Here is a 20,927-nt window from a genome sequence, read left to right as displayed (position 1 = left end):
TTGCTCTTCAACACTTTAAAAAGGTCTTGTGCAGCAGATTTGCCTAATGCAATATGTCATTTGATTTCTTGACTGCTGCTTTCATGAGTGTTAATAGTTGATCCAAGAAGAATGAAGTCCTCGACAACTTCAATCTTTTCTCCGTTGATAAGAATGTTGTTTATTGGTCCAGTGGTGAGGATTTTTGTTTTCTTTACACTAAGATGTAATCCATACCAAAGGCTGTGATCTTTGATATTCATCAGTAAATGTTTTAAGTCCTCTTCACTTTCAACAAGCAAGGTTGTGTTATCTGCATGTCACAGGTTGCTAATGAGTCTTCTTCCAATCCTGATGCCACATTTTTCTTCATAGAACCCAGCTTCTCGGATGATTTGCTCAGCATACAGGTTGAATAAGAATGGTGAAAGAATACAACCCTGTCGCACACCTTTCTTAATTTTAAACCATCCAGTGTTCCCATGTTCTGTTTGAATAACTGCCTCTTGGTCCAGGTACAGATTCTTCATGAGCACAATTAAGTGTTCTGGAATACTCATACTTCACAACGTTGTCCATAGCTTGTCATGCTCCACACAACCGAAAGCCTTTGCGTAGTCAATAAAGGACAAGTAAACATCTTTCTGGTAGTCAGCAATGATATCCCTCGTTCCATGGCCTCTTCTGAATCTGGCTTGAACCTCTGGAAGTTCTCTGTCAATGTATGCTTGCGGCCGTTTCTGTATTACCTTTAGTAAAACTCTACTCTCATGGGATATCAATGTAAAGTGGATATAGGAAGAATAAAAATCAAGAGAAGGGAAAGAAAGGAAGAAGGAGAAGAAAGAATAAACAAAGACAAGGAAACTATGAGGAGAAAAATAAACAAAAAAGATAGTGCAGTTGCTGGACCCAAAGAGGAGAAAAACCAGGAGAGGGGTTGGGGGTGAACTCCTGCCTGTTAAGGAACTTAGCAGGGGTTGGAGAAGGGGTGTGATGGCTGAGTCCCCAGCCGAGGTACAGCTCCTGTAGGTCTAGGTGCTGTCTGTGTTCAGGGCACTCAATCTGGAAGTAGTTTGTGGAGACCCTTCAGGTTGCTAGGGTCACTGTCAGGGCTGACTATGAAGGTTCCTGCTAGTCTGATTCTGGCCTGAGGGCTCTGTGGGCTTTGTAGATCTGAGCAGAGCCCACCTGAAGCCAGGTGTCAAGGTAACACAGTGGGTACCTGCCTTATACTGGCTCACACCTTGCAGCTCCCAGAGAACAGGGTCTGTGCAGGGGGTAGATGAGCGTTGGGGCTGCTCTCACCATGTGAATCTGTACCACCAGGCCGCCATCTGTCTGTCTCTCCACAGCTGCTTACACAAGCTCAAGATGGCCAGTTGTGGCAGGCTGGCAGCCTGTTCACCAGTGGTCTGTCTTTGCTGGCCCTGCTCAGTTTCCCCTCCCAGCAGGTATCTAATCCACTTCTCTAACCTTTCCTCTGAAGTTCAGGGTTCCAGGATTATCCTCTGGGTCTGTTTTATTTGGTGTCCTGGATCTCTGTTGTGAGGTCCTGATGTGGTGCCATAGGATAAGCACTCGACCTCTAGGTCAGTCTAAACTGTTTCTCGTTCCTTGGAAACCCTAGACAGGATATAGGAACTGACTCGATGGCACTGAACAACCATCTTGGTTATAGAGCGTCTGTGTGACGTGTACGCCTAGTCCGCCATGTTGCCCGAAGTCTTGGTTTTGTTTTTCTTTATTGTGGTAAAATAAACAAAACAAAATGTCCCATTGGTTCTATTCAGTATATTCACAATGGTGTGCAACCACCAGCAGACTCTTTCTTCAGAGCAGCGTCCTTACCCTAGGAGAAGACCCTCTACCTATTAGCCAACATTCCTCAAGCCCCCACTGCCAATCAGCCGCGGCAATCCCAACTCCACTCTCAGTTCCTATGAATTTCCATATTCTGGATAAACCAGGAGCGCTGGTGGCTACTCTAGACTAGCAACTGCAATCCTGTCCAGAATAGGATGGAGACTTGGTAGTGCACTGTGTTAAGCATTGAGCTACTAACTGAAATGTTGGAAGTTCAAACCCATCCGTTACTCTGGAGAAAGATGTGTTAGGCCCCCTAGTGGCCTAATCAAGTAGGAGACCCCAAAAAGATCATCAGGACTCGAGTTCGATGCAAAAGCAAGAGGTTTATTTACCAACGCGCTGGGGTCCACCTTCACAGACTCCTAAAACCAGGAGACAAAGGTGACATTTGCCAATGCGCTGGGGTCCACCCTCACATAGACTCCTGAAAACAGGAGCTGAGGGCGACCCTAGCTAATGTGCTGGGGTCCACTCTCACATAGACTCCTGAAAACAGGAGCTGAGGGCGACCCCAACTCACTATACACACAAGTTTTTATAAGGTTTCAGGGGGCATAATTGCACAGTGCCATAGATACAGTTTTTGATTGGTTGACATTTGGCAAAGTATGAGATGTTACAGTTTAATTGGTCATGGCATGAAGCAACCTTTTTAATCTATAAGCATATGGGTTTTGGCAATTGCAAGTGTTTAGTGTTTAGGATATTCTCATTCGTCTGGGTCAGTCTGACCATTATGAGTTTCTCAAGGATTATTTTAATATTGAGGGCTAACTGATTGACCTTGTCTCTGGAGGGAACTAAAAACTGAGGCCTTCTATCAAAAATGCTTCTTGAAGCCTGACTAAAGTTTGGTCAAGTAGCTAGGCAAAATCAGTTAGGGCCTTCCAGATGAAGCTTCTGTAAAGATTTGCAGTCTTGGTAACACATTGCCATCAAAGTCAACTCCAGCTCATAGGCCTGCTAGATGACAAAGTAGAAATACTCCCTAGTCTTTCCAGAGTCATAACACATACGCCAGGGTGTCCAAATTTTGGTACTTCTCTCCCTGAAGAGAGTCCTGGTGTGGCACTGTAGGATAAGCACAAGACTGCTAACCACAAGGTCGATGGTCCAAAGACATTAGCTGCTCTTGAAAACCCTTTACCGGGCATCTATGAGTTGAAATCAACTCAATGGCACTTAACAATGATACTCTTTATGGGAAGGTCCTGGTGAGGCACTGTAGGATAAGCACAAAGCCCGTGGATCAAACCTAACAGCTGTTCTTTAGAAGCCCTATCCAGGGTTGCTATGAGTCAGAACCAACTCAAGATAATTTAACAACAACAATCTTATGGAAGCCGACTGCCTCATCTCTCCCCCCACCAGGACTTTCTGCTATGATGGATTTATTTTATTTTTGAGACTATCATCAGATAAGGTTTATTAGAGAGTTAACAATACTTAACAATCAAGGATTATATTTTAATAGGTATAGATAATGTTTTACATGATATAAACAATAACTTATTCTATTATTTTTACACTTTTTTCTTTCCTTTTAATTTCCTCTTAACTTCTCCTTCTCTTTGTTTTTCTTCCTCTCTTCCTTCAGTCTCCATCATCATCAATCATCAACATCATTTTATCATCTATATATGGATGAACCCAAGGGCCTGAAAAACCTAGGGTGGTAAGGTGAAATCAATAAGGTCATGGGTACTTAACCAGAATTACATCTACTCACCCATCTTGACCTATAAAACACAGGGCAGATGAAAACTAATGAGAAAAAATTGAACTGGAAAAAGAAACAAAACAGAACTATATCAGTGCTTACTGGCTCTCGATTGCCACTTCATTCTTTCCGTTACAGTCTATCATGGTCTCCAGGTGTAGGTGAAATAAACTACAGGACAGAAAGTCGAAGGTCTGACTACCAGCCTTACATTAAGGCTATGCCGGATATTTCATATCAATTGATCATGTAATGTGTGGTCTTCTGTGCCTGACTTCTTCCACGCAGCATCATGTGTTGAAGGCCCTGCCAGCTCGTTGCAGGTATCTGAATTTCATTTCTATGTATGTTGTTGGTGTTAGGTGCTATCAAGTCGGTACCGACTCATCGCGACTTTCGGCACAACAGAATGAAACACTGCCCGGGCCTGGGCCAAACTCACAATTGTTGGTAAGCTTGAGTCTATTGCTGCAGCTGCTGTGATAATTCATCTCATTGGGGGTCTTCCTCTTTTTCTCCGACCCTCCATTTCACCAAAAATGGTATCCTTCAGGGATGGGTCTTTCCTGAAAATATGTCTGAAGTATGAAAGACAAAGTCTGGCCTCCTGGCTTCCAAAGAATATTCTGGCTGTACTTCTTCCAACACAGATTGGTTTGTTCTTTTGGCAATCCATAGCACTTTTTTTTTTTTTTAATGATTTAAACATTCTTTAATCATATTACAACAAAAAGATTCACAAAGCGTATTCTTGTAGAAAGGCATGTGAATAAATGTAGTTGGAAAATCCTATTTTCTGTATTTTGCTGTTAAAATTCACAATTCCCATCATTTTGGGGAACATCATGAGGAATAATAAAACCTCCTTAACTTGGTTTACCCAAATACTTCATAAGTGTATTTCACCTGAAAACTATTTTACAAGAATGTTGGGAAATGGTACTAAAGAAAGAAGACTTCACAGTTATACAACCTAGACAATCCGGTCGAACGCCCTGGGCTCCGAGTTTAACTGTACTTGATGTGCCTCTTCCAATAGCTCCTCCCTAAATGGAGTCAACAAGTCTGATTCTCTTCTAAATTTGGAAAAGCTGCTGTCAGTCTTTGGGACTTAGTAGAAGTATCCATGGCACTTTTCATAGTCTCCTCCAACACCGTAACTCAAAGGCATCAGTTCTCCTATGGTCTTCCTTAGCACTGTCCAACTTTCACATGTATACGAGGTGATTGAAAATACCATGGCTTGGATCAAGCACACCTTAGTCCTCAAACTGACATCTTTGCTCTTTAACATTTTAAAGAAGTCTTGTGCAGCAGATTTGCCTAACGCGATACATCATTTGCTTTCTAGACTATTGCTTCCATGCGTGTTGATGGTTGGTCCCAGCAAAATGAAGTCTTTGATAACATCAATCTTTTTTCCATTTATATAAATGTTGTTTATTGGTCCAGTGATGAGGATATTGTTTGTTTGTTTGTTTTACATTGAGACACCACCTGTACCAAAGGCTGTGGCCTTTGATCTTCATCAGTATTTTAAGTCCTCTTCGCTCTCAGCAAGCAAGGTTATATCATCTGCATATCGCAGGTTGTTAATGAGTCTTCCTCCAATCCTGATGCCACATTTTTCCTCATATAACCCAACTTCTTGGTTTATTTGCTCAGCATACAGATTGACTAAGTCTGGTGAAAAAATACAAACCTGGCACACACCTTTCCAATTTTAAACCATTTGGTTTTCTCTTGTTCTGTTTTAACAACTGCCTCTTGGTCTATGTACAGGTTCCTCATGAGCACAATTATGTGCTCCGGAATACTCATTCTACACAATGGTGTCCATAGCTTGTCATGATCCACACAATTGAAAGCTATTGTGTTGTCAATAAAACACTGGTAAACATCTTTCTGGTGTTCTCTGCTTTCAGTCAAGATCCATGTGATGCCAGCAGTGATACACCTTATTCCATGTTCTCTTCTGACTCCAACTTGAACCTCTGGAAGTTCTCTGTCAATGCATGGTTGCAGCCACTTTTGTATTATCTTCAGCAAGATTTTACTTGCATGTGAAATTAATGATACTGTATGACGATTTCTGCATTCTGTTGGGCCACCTCTTTTTGGAATGGGCACAAATATAGACCTCTTCTAGTCAATTGGCCAGGTAGTTGTCTTTCAAATTGGTTGATGAGTGAATGCCTCCAGTGCTGCATCCGTTTGTTGAAATATTTCAATTTTAGCCCATCAATTCCTGGTGCCTTATCCTTTGCCAGTTTCTTTAATGCACTTTGGACTTCTTCCTTTGGTACCATTGGCTCTTGATCATATGCTACCTCTTGAAAGGGTTGAACATCAACCATTTCCTTTTGGTACAGTGACTCTATGTAGTCTTTCCATCTTGTCTTGACGCTTCCTGCATCATTCAATATTTACCCATAGAGTCCTTCAATATTTCAAGTCGAGGTTTGAAGTTTTTCTTCAATTCCCTCAGCTTGAGGAATGCTAAGCATGTTCTTCCCTTTTGGTTTTCTAATTCCAGGCCTTTGCACATTTTGTTATAATATTTGATTTTGTCTTCTTGAGCTGATCTTTGAAACTTTCTGTTCAGCTCTTTGACATTTTCATTTCTTCCATTTGCTTTAGTATCTCTATGTGGACATCTTCTGACGTTCATTTTGGTCTTTGCATTCCCTTCTTGTCTTCTTATTGACCTTTTGCTTTCTTCCTGTATGACGTTCTTGATGGCATCCCACAACTCTTCTGGTCTTGGGTCTAATGCATCAAATCTGTTCTTTAGATGACCTCTAAACTCAGGTGGGATGTGTTCATATTTTGGCTTTCTTGTACTTGTTTTAATTTTCTTCAGCCTCAGCCTGAACTTGTATATGAGCAATTGATGATCTGTTCCGCAGTCTGCCCCTGGCCTTGTTTTAACTGATGATATAGAGCTTTTCCATCGTCTCTTTCCACAGATATAGTCTATTTGATTTCTGTGTATTCCATCTGGTGAGGCCCATGTGTATAGTCATCTTTTATGTTGTTTAAAAAAAGGTATTTACAATGAAGAAGTCACTAGTTGTGCAAAATTCTATCATGTGCTCTCCAGCAGTGTTTCTATCACCAAGGCCATATTTTCCAACTACCAATCCTTCCTCTTTGTTTCCATTCCAATCGCCAGTAATTATCAATACAGCTTGATTGCATGTTTGATCACTTTCAGACTGAAGAAGTTGGTAGAATTCTTCAATTTCATCATCATTGACTTTAGTTGTTGGTGCATAAATGTGAATCATAGTGGTATTAACTGGTTTTCCTTGTAGGTGTATGGATAGTATCCTATCACAGAGAGAGTTGTACTTCAAGACAGATCTTGATATGTTCTTTTTGATGATGAATGCTACACCATTCCTGTTCAATTTGTCATTCCCAGCATAGCAAACCATGTGATTGTCAGATTCAAAATAGCCAATACCAGTCCGTTTTAGCTCACTAATGCCTAGGATATCGGTGTTTATGCATTCCATTTCATTTTTGACAACTTCCAATTTTCCTAGATTCATACTTAGTACATGTCATGTTCCGGTTATTAATGGATGTATACAGCTGTCTCTCTTCATTTTGAGTTGTGCCCACGAGCAAATGAAGGTCCTGAAAGCTTTACTCCATTCTTATCATCATGGTCAACTCTACTCTGAGGAGGCAGCTCTTCCCCAGTCGTATTTTGAGTGAATTCCAACATGAGGGTCTCATCTTCCGGCACTATATCTGACAGATCTGACAATATTCTGGCACTCTTCATCATGTTTCAATATTCAATATTCTGGTACTGACAGTGTTCCACTGCTGTTCATAAGGTTTTCAGTGACTAAACATTCAGAAGTAGCCCATCTTTCCTTCCTGTCTGTCATCATCTGGAAGCTCAGCTGAAATCTATCCATCATGGGTGACCCTGCTGGTATTTAAAATTCTCTTGGAATAGCTTCCAGAATCACAGTAACACGCAAGCCACCACAGTAGGACAAACTGACAGACGAGTGGTGAATTTCTATCTATAGCTGAATAAAATGACATTGTACATGTTGAAATGAAAAAAGGCAACCAAGCAGTACAATTAACCCACAGGATTCATTGATTCGGAAACTGGTCTGGAACGCAGCTTGTCCAAGTGGAAAGGGGTAAGAACCTTACTCCAGCTGTGTGAGTAGAGGAGTTTTAAAGACAGTTACGGGGTTTCCCTAGGGGAGGTTAAAATGACTGGGTCTTAGGTATGTGTTTATTTGGGGGGGTGTCTTTCTGAAACTGGTTTTGCAAATACCTTTGAGAACTGGTGGTAGTCAGCAACATTGTTCAAGGTCAAGTTTTCTTTCCAGGTTAGAACACTTTGAGAATTCCCTATTGTACTGTCAAGATTTATACCTGGACAAACGATCATTTTGATTTCTTGTTCTCAGGTTTTTTACCTGGTACAAATGGTCATTAATTTATCTTTAACAAAACATTTTTTATTGTGGTAAAAACTTACATACTAAATCATGTACCAGCACAATAATTTCTACATTTACAACTCAATGCTATTGCTGACATTGTTCAATTTGTGCTCTTATTCATATCCTCATCCACAACATTTTACCCCAAACTCTTTCCCTCTCCCCTCCATCCTGCCCCAGTACCAACCATTAATAATCTTTGGTTTCTATACATTCGCTTATTTTATATCAGTGAGATCATGCATTATTTGTCCTTTTGTGACTGACTTATTTCACTCAACATAATATGGCCATTATTGAAAAAAACCTTTTTTTTATTATGAATTGAATGGTTTAGAGAACAGATGGTCAGTTCTGCATTCAATAAACTATATGCTTTGTGACCTTCAGGACTTGATTTTTATTTAATATTTAACATGTATATACCATGAAGATCCCATTAACTTGTATGTTTGAATCTCTGCTTTTTTTTCATTTTGGGTATACAGCTCAGTGTGGAATTACTGGGTCCTTTGGTAATTCTAAGGTGCCCTGGGGGACAGTGCTTAAACCCTCTGATGTTACACAAACAGTTGGTGGCGCACACCCAGTAGTCGCTCAGAGGAGAAGGAAGCACTAGTCTAGTCCCGTAGTGTGGTGTCCTACTCGGTCCTGTTGCTAGGCTCTGTCAAGTGAGTTCCGACTCATGACAGCCCCGTGCACACTGACAACAAAGCCCTTCGCAGAGCTGCACTATGTTCACAGTCATTGCCAGCTCTGGACCAGTTGTCCCAGTCACTGTGCCAGTCTATGTCACGGAGAGTTTTTCCCTCTTTCATCGATGCTCTACTTTCCCAAGCTCGATCGCCTTCTCCCTTTGGGACATGCCCAAACACTGCCCTGTCTGTCCGACACCATCTTCACGACTGTTAGGACTGAACCCACTGCTGCTGCCACTATGCCACTCCAGCTCGTTGGGGGGGCTTCCTCTTTTTCACTGACCCTCCACTTTGCCAAGCATGATGTCCTTCTCCAGGGACTGGTTCTTCCTGATAAGATGTCTAAAGTAGGAGAGATGACGTCTGGCCATCCTGGCTTCTCAGGAGCAGTCCACTTGTACCTCCTCCAACACAGATGTGCTTTTCTGGCAGTCCATGGGACTCTCAATATTCTTAGCCAACACCAACACTACCGTGCCAACAGAGCTCATTACTCTGTCTTGTAGGAGGGCCACTGGGAATCAGAATGAAGCACTGGACTGCTAACCACAAGGTCGGCAGTTCAAACCTACCAGCTGCTCCTTGGAAGCCCTATATAAATAAGGTGGCTAAGAGTTGGAATCAACTCCATTGGCACTTAACAACTACAACAACAGAAGACAGTGTTTCATTTGGATTTGCTAATTCTAAGGAGCCGTGTGTGTGTGTGTGGTTGTGTGTGTGTGTGTATGTGTGTGTGTGTGTGTGTGAGGGGTGGGGTGGGGTGGGTGGGGGAGACACTGGTTAAGAACCTGTCTTCTAATGAGAGGTTGACAGTTCTTTCTCCCTCAGATCCAATGGTGTATTCGAACTATCAACCTCTATTAAAAGTCAAGTTTTTAAACGCGATACCACCAAAGCTCCTTAGAATCACCAAATCCAAAGGCAATCCTTTGTCTTGTAGTCTGTTCTGAAACTCTTGGAAACTGGGGCAATCTACTCTCTATATAGGGACACTATGACTTGAAGGAAATGGGTTTGGAATTTTAATTCTGTTTAATTGACCCCCAGCAAGATGGATTGGCAAAGTGGCAACATTAATGGGCTCAAGAGTGGCAACAATTGTGAGGTTGGCCCAGGATCCGGCAGTGTTTCCTTCTACTGTGCACAGCGTCGCTGTGAGTCCGTAGGTACAGACTCGATGACACATAACAACAACAACAACAATACTTTTCTGAGAAGTTGCCAGGCTCCTTTCCACTTGTTCGATTTCTTATGATTCAATTGTCAAGTCCACAGACATATGTCCTGTTCCGAGTGTTGGAGGACAGTGCTTGGAGAGCGGGGGTCCTGGTCCAGGGTCCCGGGAGGGCCAGCAGGCGGGGTGGACGGCCAGCACAGAAGCTCAGGCCCACGGAATCGGGTCGTCCCCGCAGCTCCGGCCCGCTTCGCTCCGAAAGGAGGAAGCCCAGCGCTCACACCCGGCACAGCGAGGGACAGTCTTCTCTCGGGCTCCCCACCATGTCCCGGGGGATCTAAGGGCCTGAGCCGCCGGACCCACTCCCCGCCAGGATCCACCGCCAGCCAGCGATGGGGTCTCCGTCTCCAGCCAGAACCGAGAGACGAAGCTGCACCGCGGCCTAGGGCCGCCAGGGGCTGCTGTCTCACCGGTAGCCGCTCCCGCAGCGGCCGGGCTGCGCAGGCGCGGGAGCGCGGGAGCGCGGGAGCCCGGAACCTTGGTGCTCGGCTTTCGGGTCCGGCGGGTCAGTGTTCTTGTGTTTCCGGTTCCCCCATGCGCTGGCTCTCACGGCGAGGTGGGTGGGCGTGAGGAAGGTGGCTGCGCGAGGCCGGGGAGAGGGTACCCGGGGAGGGGGGTGCCCTGTGCTGACGGTCCCACTTACGCTGTTTGCTTCCGTCCCGCGCAGCCCGGGCTTGGCGTCATGTACGCTGTATACAAACAGGCGCATCCGCCTACGGGCCTGGAGTTCTCTATGTACTGCAACTTCTTCAGCAACAGCGAACGCAACCTCGTGGTGGCCGGGACCTCACAGCTCTACGTGTACCGTCTGAACCGCGATGCCGAGGTAGGCCCCGGCCCGCTGGCCTGGGTGGCGGCCTGGTCGCGAGCGGCTCCGTCGTACCCCCCTAGTCACGGAGAAATAGCCGCAGAGCTTAGTCCCATTAAAAAGGAAACTTTTTGTTGTGAACGGAGTGAGGGTTTTACATTCAGCAAATCCCACAGTTGGTTTCATTCCCGTGGCTGCAGTCCCCTCCAGGTGCCGTCAGTTACCAGCATTACCGCTCTCGGTTCCCCTGACTCGCGTTCCTCGCTGGGTCTCCCTTAACCAGCGTCCCTCCCTCCAGTTGTTGATCGCCTACCCATCACCCAAGTCTACATGCACCCCGCAGCCGGGGAAACCGTTCCCGTCCCTAAAGGAGTTCTGGTAGCATAGTGGTTACGAATGTTCGAAACTACCAGCCGGTCCGCGGGAGAAAGACGAGGCTTTCTGTTCCCGTAAAGATGTACAGCCTCGGAAATCCTGTGCAGGGACAGTCAGAATTGACTCTCCGGTACTTACCAACAACCATTTTAGAATTTTGCTTTAACTTTTTACAACAGCGCCTATTCTCTCTGGTTGTTGTTAGGTGCCATCAAGTCGGGACCGACCCACAAAACACGGCCCGATCCTGGGCCAACCTCACTACTGTTGCCACGCTTGAGTCCATCAAGGCTGCCACTTGGCCAATCCATCTCACTGGGCGTTTTCCTCTGTTTCTCTGACCCTCCACCTTACCAAACATGATATCCCTGTCCAGCAACTGGTCCCTCCTGACAATATGTCCGAAGGATGAGAGACGAAGTTTGGCCATCTTGGCCTCTAAGGAGCACTCTGGCTGCACTTCTTCCAACACAGATCTATTGGTTCTTTTGGTGGCTCATGGCACCTTCAGTAATCTCTCTACTGCAGTGTAACTGCCCTGATTCCTTTGGAGATGGAGTCCTGCTTAGGTCATCAGTTTTGCCCCCCACCCCTTTTGACTTTTCTCTCTTTTTTTGGAAACTTTTTATTGTGAATTGAGAGAAGGTTTACAGAGAGAATCATCAGTTTTGCATTCAACAAATACATTTTTGTTTCACATTAGTGACTGCAACCCCCTCACTGTGGCTCTATTTCCATTTCACCTTCCTTCCCAACCCTTCTGACCTTTGCCCTTTGGTGAACCTTGCCCTTTTTGCTGGCCATTCCCCGGTGAGCATTCCGTACTATGTTGTTGGTACCTGTACTGCTTGACTGAGAAGTGGGCTGTGAAGGTGAGTTCTTTGCAGACCCGAAGGAAGGGTGACTGAGGACTATAGGCTTGGGTTCCTCCAGTCTCTTTCTGGCAGTAAGTTGTTGGTCTCTTACAATTTTGAGCTTCTCCACATTTTTTCCCACTGGATCTGAGACCTTCTAATGTGATCCCTTTCAGAGGAGTTTGTTGTTGTGTGCTGTGGAGTCAGTTCTGGTTGGGGTAGCTGGGCACTATGTAGTTCTTTTGGTCATGGAGTCATGGAGACTGATGTTCACTCAGTTCCATTAGTCCACTGCAATTCTCATCATTCTTCTTCATGGCCTCTCCCTCACCTTTATTTATTAATTTAAATTTTTATTGGGACTTGAGTGATCATTTACATGGGAGAACATCAGCTTTACATTCATTCTACTGTATTTTGTTTCATTGCAATGATTACAACCCCCTCCATGCATCATCATTCAACAGCATTTGCTTCAAATCCCTCTGGTATTTTGTTTTTTTTTTTAAAGTACACTCAAGCACTCAGGAATATATAACCATTCAAACAACTAAAGGGCACACCACGCAAGCCTGCCCCCAGCCGTCAGCACACAGCCCCTCTCCCTCCCTGAGTTCAGAGTTCCCAGCAACTTCATCTCTCCACATCATTGTCTCTGCCTCCATCTCTGCCATTGCTGCTTCTCTGGTTAGGGTCCCCCACTCCGCTCTTCCACTCCTGGGCTGCAAGATCAACCACTCTCCTCTTTTTGTTACAAAACATCTACCTTTACATTTCCATCCCTCACAGTCAGTCCCGAAAGCAATTATTTCCTATTGAACCACAAGAGTCTTATCCCCATCTCCTTTCACCAGCCCAGTTCAGGCAGGTTGGAAACCACTCAGTGGAGATTCTACCTTCCTCTGCACCCTCTGGAACTAGGCTCCCTCTTGAAAGCTTGTAAGCCAGTCATTTCTTGCCTTTATAGCCACCCCATTTTGGGTAGCCAATGTCTAAGTTGCCCATCCCTATCAACACTGTGTATCGAGAGGGTGGGAATGATCCTTGCTGTAAAATTCGTTCCCTCTTTTGAGCTACTGCATCCATATCTATAGGTCAAGTTCATCAAATTGTAGTGGATTACTCTTTTTTCCCTCCTCTTTCTTTCCCTAGTCGAGTTCTGATCATCCAGCCATTGAAGCCAGGTCAAGTGGGTACTGTCTGCAAGTATGGGTGTTCTTGTGCATCTCCCCTCACTTCATATCAGCTGGACGCTTCACTCTCCACTCTAGTCCTCTGTGGCCATGTCCCTGTCCCCAAGAGTCTTTAGGTCTTGCCATACTGCTGGCCAACCAGGTCTCCATCCAGGTTGACAGGAGTCTATTGAACATGGTCGGACTTAGCTCACAACTTCATTGCTGTTTTTCCCCACTTCCCTTTGTCAGTAGACCAACGTCACCAGCCAGACTGCATGCCTGCTCGTGTATTCCCCTCGAGTCTCAGTCTTAGAAGGGGATTTGCCCTGAGGGGACCCGACCACTTGCCTTGATGGCTCTCACCTTTATTTTTGAATTAAATGTTTATAAGCATCTCAAGTTGGCCTGCTAACCTCAAGGGCAGTAGTTTGAAACTGCAGCCATTCCCTTGGGAGAAAGTTGAGGTTTTCGGTTCCGTAAAGACTGACAGCCTCAGCCACGCTCGTTGTGCTCGTTAGCAGGGATGTAGGGATGAGCCCACCCACAAACACTATGTTGTTAAGGTCCACAGAGTCCGTTTTGTTTTTTAATTAAATGGTTTATTGTGAATGATATGATAGTTTACATGGGAGAACATTAGTTTTACATTCATCCTATCGTATATCGTTTCATTGCTATGGTTACAATCCCCATGAGGCATCATCAACCAACCAAAGGGTATACACTACAAGCATGCTCCCCCCGCTGGTCATCAGCACACAGCCCCTCTTCCTCTCTGTGTCTAAAGTCCCCAGCTGCTCCATCTCTCCACATCATCATCTCTGCCTCCATCTCAAGCATCGCTGCTTCTCTGGGTAGGGTCCCACTCTCCACTCTTCTCCCTTGATGGTCCCAGGGACCTCCGCTCCTGGACAGCATAGTCAACCATTCCCCTCATTTTGCTACAAAACATCTACCTTTACATTTCCAACCCTCACAGTCAGTCCTGATGGCAATTATTCACTATTGTACCACAGGAGACCTATCCGCATCTCCTTTCATCAGCCCGGCCTACATAGTCAGTTTTGACTAATAGCAACCCTGTTTAGGGTTTCCAAGGAGCTGTCGTGAGCTTGACCTCTGACCTTGTGTTTCAAACCAACCTTGCAGTCTAGAGCATTAATCCACGGCACCACACCTGGATACTAAACAGATCCCTAGATTTAAATGGCAAGCTGCAGCAAATGCTCTCAGGAGACAAACCCCAAAAAGCTAAAGTCCCTGCTGTGGAGTCATAGCAACCATCTAGGACAGGGCACTGCTCCCTAGGCTGTTTCTGAGTATGTAAATCTGTACAGATGCAGGTGCCACATCGTTCTGAGTGGATGGTGGGTTCAAACTGACAGCCTTTCAGTTAGGCCAGTGCACAACCCTCTGCACCACCAGGCCTGGAGGTGAAGGAAGAAAGGAGGCAAGATACTGTCAGTTAGTTAATCCCCAAAGTCAGGGAGGTACATATCTGACAAAAGGAACACGGCTGTATCTAGTACAGGTCGTCCCCAGGTCTGAATGAAGCCTAGTATGTTAGCAACTCAAGGTCTGTAAAATGGCTCATGATAACGAATGGCTACGTCAGAATTGTTACCATCACTGTATTACCTTAAAGGTGCTTTAGTATGTCTGGTAGTGTTTCAGTTTTTATGTATAGAAAAAAGTTATGCTGTATTGTTGTTGTTGTCAGGTGCCATCGAGTCAGCACCGACTCATAGCGACCCTATGCACAGCAAACGAAACACTGCCTGATCCTGGGCCGACCTCACTACTGTTGCCACGCTTGAGCCCATTGATGCTGCCACTTGGCCATTACATCCTAAGACATTTGACTAACTTGTGGTAGATATAAACTGTACCTAACTTCTGATTGTCATACAAATTTTCCTTAAAGCTTTTATCACGTGAGGACTGCTTGTGTGGGACAGACCGAGACAGTGGTTTCAATAATGTGCTGGACTACAAGTTCAGTTTGAGCTGCACGGTTGGTGGTTCACGCTCCTTGGAAACCCTCTTGGGAATGCTGTGAGTCGGAACCGACTCGAGGGCACTTTACAACAGCCACTAGAGGAAATACAGGACCGCAGTGAAGAGAGGTCCCTTAGGGAGGCTTCCTGGCAAGAAGGCGTTCCAGACAGGAGCATCTTCCACAGGCCTGAAGCAGTGGACGGTGGAGTAGGGGGACCGTGTCCAGCCTGGCTGGGGTGTAGAGTGGACATGGTAAGGATGAGATAGAGGCCAGATTGTAATCGGTGGAGCCATTTTGAGAGCGCCACTGTTTTGCTTAAGTAAGAGTGACTATAATCACACTGCCTGGATCTCCCCCACCTGTACTTGTTCCCTTCTTATTCTTGTTAAGTGTAGTTGAGTAGGTTCTGACTCATAGCGACCCTGTATAGAGTTTCTAAGGAACTCTGCTAGCATAGTGGTTAAGAATCGGGCTGCTAACCTCAGGGCTGTCAATTCGAAACTACCAGCTGTTCGCGGGAGAAAGATGAGGCTTTCTGCTCCCATAAAGATTTACAGCCTCGGAAACCCTGTACAGGGTCGCTATGAGTCGGGACCGACTCCAAGGCACATAACAACAACAACAAGATAGGATTTCTAAGGAGCAGCTGGTGAGCTTGAACCACTGACCTCGCAGTTCAAACTGACCTTGCAGTCCAGCATTCACCAGAACACTGCTTGTTTCATAGATACATGGAGGCTAGTCTCTTTCTGTAACTTCTGATTAGGACTGAGAGGTGCCAGGATCGTTAATCATGTCCTCCTTTGAGATGTTTATCAGGGCACCGTGACCCACTGCTTTACTGGGACTGGAGGACTTGATTAACTTTATCAAGTAGACTAGAAAGTGCTTATGACAAACAGCCACTTGAACACCGCGTGAACCAGTTTGTTTGCTGTGGGTGTTTCGCTAGCTGAGTCTCTAATAAATAAACGCTTTGATCTGGCTTTGAGTCCCCTGGAATGGTTATTGATAGGACTCAATACTCCAGGGCATTGGACCCAAGATTTGGGGGTAACATTAGGATTGGTCCCCACAAAGCAGTGAAGAGTTCTTTAAAGGTTCCTTTAGGGACTGGGCACCTACCCTGGGACATAGTGTCGCGGGGAGGGAGGGCAGTGTTCAGTAAGTGTGTGTGTACTGCCAGGCTACTACAGACATCACACAGGTTGAATAGATAAAAGATGAAATATTTTAGTGAAAGCTTTGTGAATATGTGTTTTATAAAAAAAAGCTGTCTTGGTTTATCTTTTTGTGATTTTTTTGAGGTCAGTACTTGGCCCTTGTGGAGGTCAGACCTGAAAAAGCGATCTTGGAAATAAGTACACATTGCTCTACAGTGAATGGGGCATGGTTAGCTGTCTAAACTTACCCTGGAAACTGGGCTTTGGGTTCATCTTCCAAATACTCAAGCCTATTTTAAACTGTCCTAATGCTAGTCGGTTTCACTATAAAGGGAAAGCTGTTACATTATAGTTGTAACAAATGGATTGAAGGCCAGCCCACTAAAATGCATTCATTCATCTTTGCAACAGATACTTTCTAAATGCCTGCTGGCTAGCAGCCCTGGTGTTACAAAGGTTAAGTCCTTGGCTGCTAACCAAAAGGTGTGACCCCTCTAGCTTCTCCATGGGAGAAAGATGTGGCGGCCTACTTCTATAAAGATTTTTGTTTTTCTAAAGGTTGTTGGTAAGTGCTGTCAAGTTGGTCTCTGTGAACAAGAGGACGAAACCCTAGTCCTGTACTGTCCTCACAGTTGTGTTTATATTGGAGCCCATTGGAGCCGTTGTGTAAATTTACCTCATTGAAGGTTTTCCTCTTTTTCGATTATTACTAAGCGTCTCCCTCCTGATAACATGCCCGTGAACTTTCACCATCCTTACTTCTCAGAAGCGTTCTGGTGGTACTTCTTCCAAGTCCATAATATAGTCAGTATGGTTGCCAGTACTGTAACTCAAAGGCATCAATTCATCAGTCTTCCTTATCCACTGTCTAGCTTTCACATGCATGTGAGGCATGTGAGGCAATTGAAAATACCATGGCTTGGGTCACGTGTACCTTAATCTTCAGAGTGACAGCTTTTTTTTTTTTTTTTAAATGCTTTTATTGTGAATTGAGGGATAGTCCTCATGACAGAGCATCAACCAGTCACATCCTGTTTCATTGCAATGATTATGATCCCCTCCATGTGCCATCGGTTAGCAGTATTTGCCTCTGTTCCCCCCCACACACCCCTTTTTTTGATGTACACAATAACATGCAGAAATATATAATCATTTAAACAACCAAAGGGCACATTTTGTGAGCCAACCCTCTGCCCGTCAGCACACAGTCAAGTCTAGGGTTCTCAGCTGTTCTGTCTCGCCATGCCATCACCTTTGCCTACTTCTCTGGTGTTGATGCTTCTCTGGTTTGGGTCCCATGTTCTGCTCATGCTCTTCCGTCTTGACGATCCTGGAGTCCTCTGTTCCTGGAATGTAAGGTTAACTACTCCCCTGCTTTATGTTACACAACTTCTACCTTTACAGTTGTGCAGTTAGTCATGGTAAGAGTTACCCACTATTGAGTGAGAAGAATCCTGCCCCATCTCCTTCTAAAAGATTCATCTAGACAAGATGAAACCTCTTCAGTGGGGATTCTACCTTTCCCTGCCCTGCATTCTGAAACTAAACTGCCTCTTGAAAACTTGTAAGCCAGCCACTTGGTGCCTTTATAGCCCCCATTTTAAGTAGCCAGTGTCTAAGTTGCCCATCCCTATCAACCCTGTGTACTGAGGGGATAGGTTTGATCCTTGATGTGAAGACTCCTTCCCTCTTGTTTGGTATTTTGTGCTTACTACAGGTTCATCAAATTGTAGCAATTTACACTTGCTTCTTCTATCAAATTTCTTTATTTTCCTCAAGTCAAGTTCTAATCATCAAGCCATCCAAGCTAGATCAAATGGGTGTTATCTGCAAGTTTGGGCGTTCTTGTGTACCTTTCCACAGCTCATATCAGCTGGACTGTCACTTCTGGCCCAGGCCGACAGGAGTCTATGGAGCATGGTCAAGCTCTAGCTTTGCTTTTTAATACTTGTAAAGCAATCTTTTGCAGCACTTGTATCCTATGCATTATGGTCTGTTTTCTGACTGCTGCTTCTGTGGGTTGATTGTGGAATTAAGTGAAATGAGATTGTAGACAACTTCAATCTCTTCTCCATTTCTAGTGTTGTTACTTATTAGAACAGTTTTGAAGATTTTTGTTTTCTCTATGTAGAGGTGTAATCCATACTGAAGACGTAGTCTTTGCTCTTCATCAGTAAGTGCTCGGAGCACTTGCGAACCAGCCACCTGCCTAGCTGTTTTGGGGACTCTGAGATGGAATTGACTTGACAGTTGGTTAGTTTGAGTGTAAGGGAAGTCCTGGGGTGGCGCTGGGGGTTAATGCAAAGCCAGACTGCAAAGCCAGACTGCAAGGTCGGCGGTTCAGGCTCACCAGCTAGCTGCTCCTTGGAAACCCTATACAGGGTTGCTATGGGTCGGAACCAACTTGATGGCACTTCATAACAACAATGTAATGTAATAAATGTGGTGTGTATGTATAGTAAAAGGGAGCCACAGTGGCACAGTGATTAAGCATTTGGCTGCTAATTGGTCTGAACTCACCAGTTGCTCTGTGGTGAACCGTGTAGAACACGACTTGTTTTCAGGGTCTAGGGAAGGACAGAGCAGACAGAGGGAACCGTGAGAGCGAAGGCCCCAGGGCAGGGCGTGCAGCGTGCAGGTGGGGGCCATTGTAAGAGAGTCTGAGCCCAGTGAGGAGCGAAGGCGGGTTTCCTCAGCCGAGGGACTGCTCTGACTTGGGCTTTGAGAGGTCTGCCTGGCGATGGTGCTGAGATGAGGGAGGCAGCTAGGAGCTCAGAGGAGGTAGCACAGTGTAGGGGGCTGATGGTTATGGAGCAGGTGGGCATTGGTTGGGCTCTGGGCAGCCTACAGGGTTTATGGGGAAGGGTCAGGTCAACCTAGAATGAGGTGTGAGCAGCGGATGTGCGGCAGCTGGCCGTGTCAGGTGTGTAGATGGATGTTTTTCATGTTTGGGGACATTACTGGCCATTAGGCCATCAGATGTGGCTCTTTCCTCTGGACACCAACCCACTCCCGGTGTGCTTTCCTCCCTGAGTCTCCCTCTGTGTTCTGTTGCCCCAGCCTTCTGGTTGTGCTTCAGGCGTACCTCTCTGCTCGCAAATCCTCTGGGACCCTCCTGGGACAGTGTATGCAGGATGCCGTGGATTCTCTGCGTTGACTTTGTTGAAGTCTCAGGGTGCAGTTTAGACTATTGCCATTTTCATAGGCACAGTCCGATATCTGCAAACACTACTAACCCCCCTGCCCCCATTCCTGTGGCACTGCTCTCCTCTCTGTCCCCTCCTGGTATCTGCCATGCATTGGGTGTACAGAGGCATGAATGGGTCCTGAGTGCTAACCAATGAATGCCTTTCCTGTCTTTTGACCGGCTTCTCAGTTCCTGACAATGTGCCCAACCAAGGCCCCTGGTGGACTCCCACTCTGTAACTCCAGCCCTGGGGTCACTTGCTGGATGCAGAGTCTCCGTCTACACGTGTGAGGGTGTTGCTTTGGCTTTACTGGTGGTCACTGTTCTTAAAGGTTTGGTAGGATGTGCTGCTGAGGTCTGGGGTTTTCCTGTGTTGGACTCAACACACCCCCTCATTCTGTGGAGGTGACACTTTGTGTTCTTGGTGACTCTTTTAGGGATGCTTCTCTCATGTTGTTAAGTGCCATTAAGTCGGTTCCGACTCATAGCTACCCTGTATAGGGTTTCTGAGGAGTGGCTGGTGGGTTTGAACTACCGAACCTGTGATTCAAAGTTCAGTGCTGATTCTCCAGTGCTGCAGGAGTGTGCCACACCTCATGGCATAGTGTAGCATTGAAAAATAATATTTAACAAATTTGTTGTTTCACCTTTGCCTTGAAGGAACAGTGAATAAGTGTATCTATGGACTTGTTTTAAAGGACGTCTGGTGGTGCAAAGGGTTAAGCGTTGGTCTGCTAACCAAAAAGCTGGTGGTTCGAACCCCCCTGCTTTTCTGCAGCAGAAATATGAGGCAATCTGCTTCTGTAAAGATTCACTGCTTCAGAAACCTCATGGGGCAGTTCTCTGTCCTGTTAGGGTCCTTGTGGGTCAGAATTGTCCCCACAGCAGTGGCCTTGGGATTCCGCTTACATTCCTACTTAGTACAAACAGACTTTTATTCTTACCAAAGGAAACCACAGCTAGGAACCTGGAGCTTTTATTTTTTTAAATATATATATTATTTGGTTCACCAGACACCCCATTCCTTGCTGGAGTGATATACATGCTTTTTGAATTAGTAGTTATTCTTGTTTTTTTTTTTTCTTAAATGTCTTATTGTGAATTACTTGATAGTTTACATGGGAGAACATTAATTTTATATTCATTCTATCGTATATCGTCTCATTGCCGTGGTTACAGTCCCCTCCATGCATCGTCCTGCCCCCTGTACTCCCCAGGTCTTCAGCACACGGTCGCTCTCCCTCTCTGAATCTAAAGTCTCCAGCTGCTCCATCGCTCCATGTCATCATCTCTGGCTCCATTTCAGGCATCACTGCTTCTCTGGGTAGGGTACCGCTCTGTGCTCTTCTCCCTTGATGGTCCTAGGGACCTCCCCTTCT

At 45.3% G+C, this 20,927-nt stretch overlaps 1 protein-coding gene and 1 pseudogene across 1 annotated transcript in view; one reads left to right on the top strand and one right to left on the bottom strand.

Annotated features, from left to right (window-relative positions):
* LOC102831256 overlaps positions 1–10,671 on the bottom strand; it is a 17,619-nt pseudogene extending 6,948 nt beyond the window's left edge.
* Positions 10,670–20,927, top strand: part of CPSF1 (cleavage and polyadenylation specific factor 1, 160kDa) — a 20,686-nt gene continuing 10,428 nt past the window's right edge. The window contains exon 1 of the mRNA XM_006830781.1: positions 10,670–10,813. Within this exon, the coding sequence (XP_006830844.1) occupies positions 10,670–10,813 (144 nt within the window). The remainder of the gene's footprint in view (positions 10,814–20,927) is intronic.

Source organism: Chrysochloris asiatica, unplaced genomic scaffold (assembly GCF_000296735.1).
Source record: "Chrysochloris asiatica unplaced genomic scaffold, ChrAsi1.0 scaffold00001, whole genome shotgun sequence".
Taxonomy (NCBI): domain Eukaryota; kingdom Metazoa; phylum Chordata; class Mammalia; order Afrosoricida; family Chrysochloridae; genus Chrysochloris; species Chrysochloris asiatica.
This window is presented reverse-complemented; position numbering and strand designations above follow the sequence as displayed.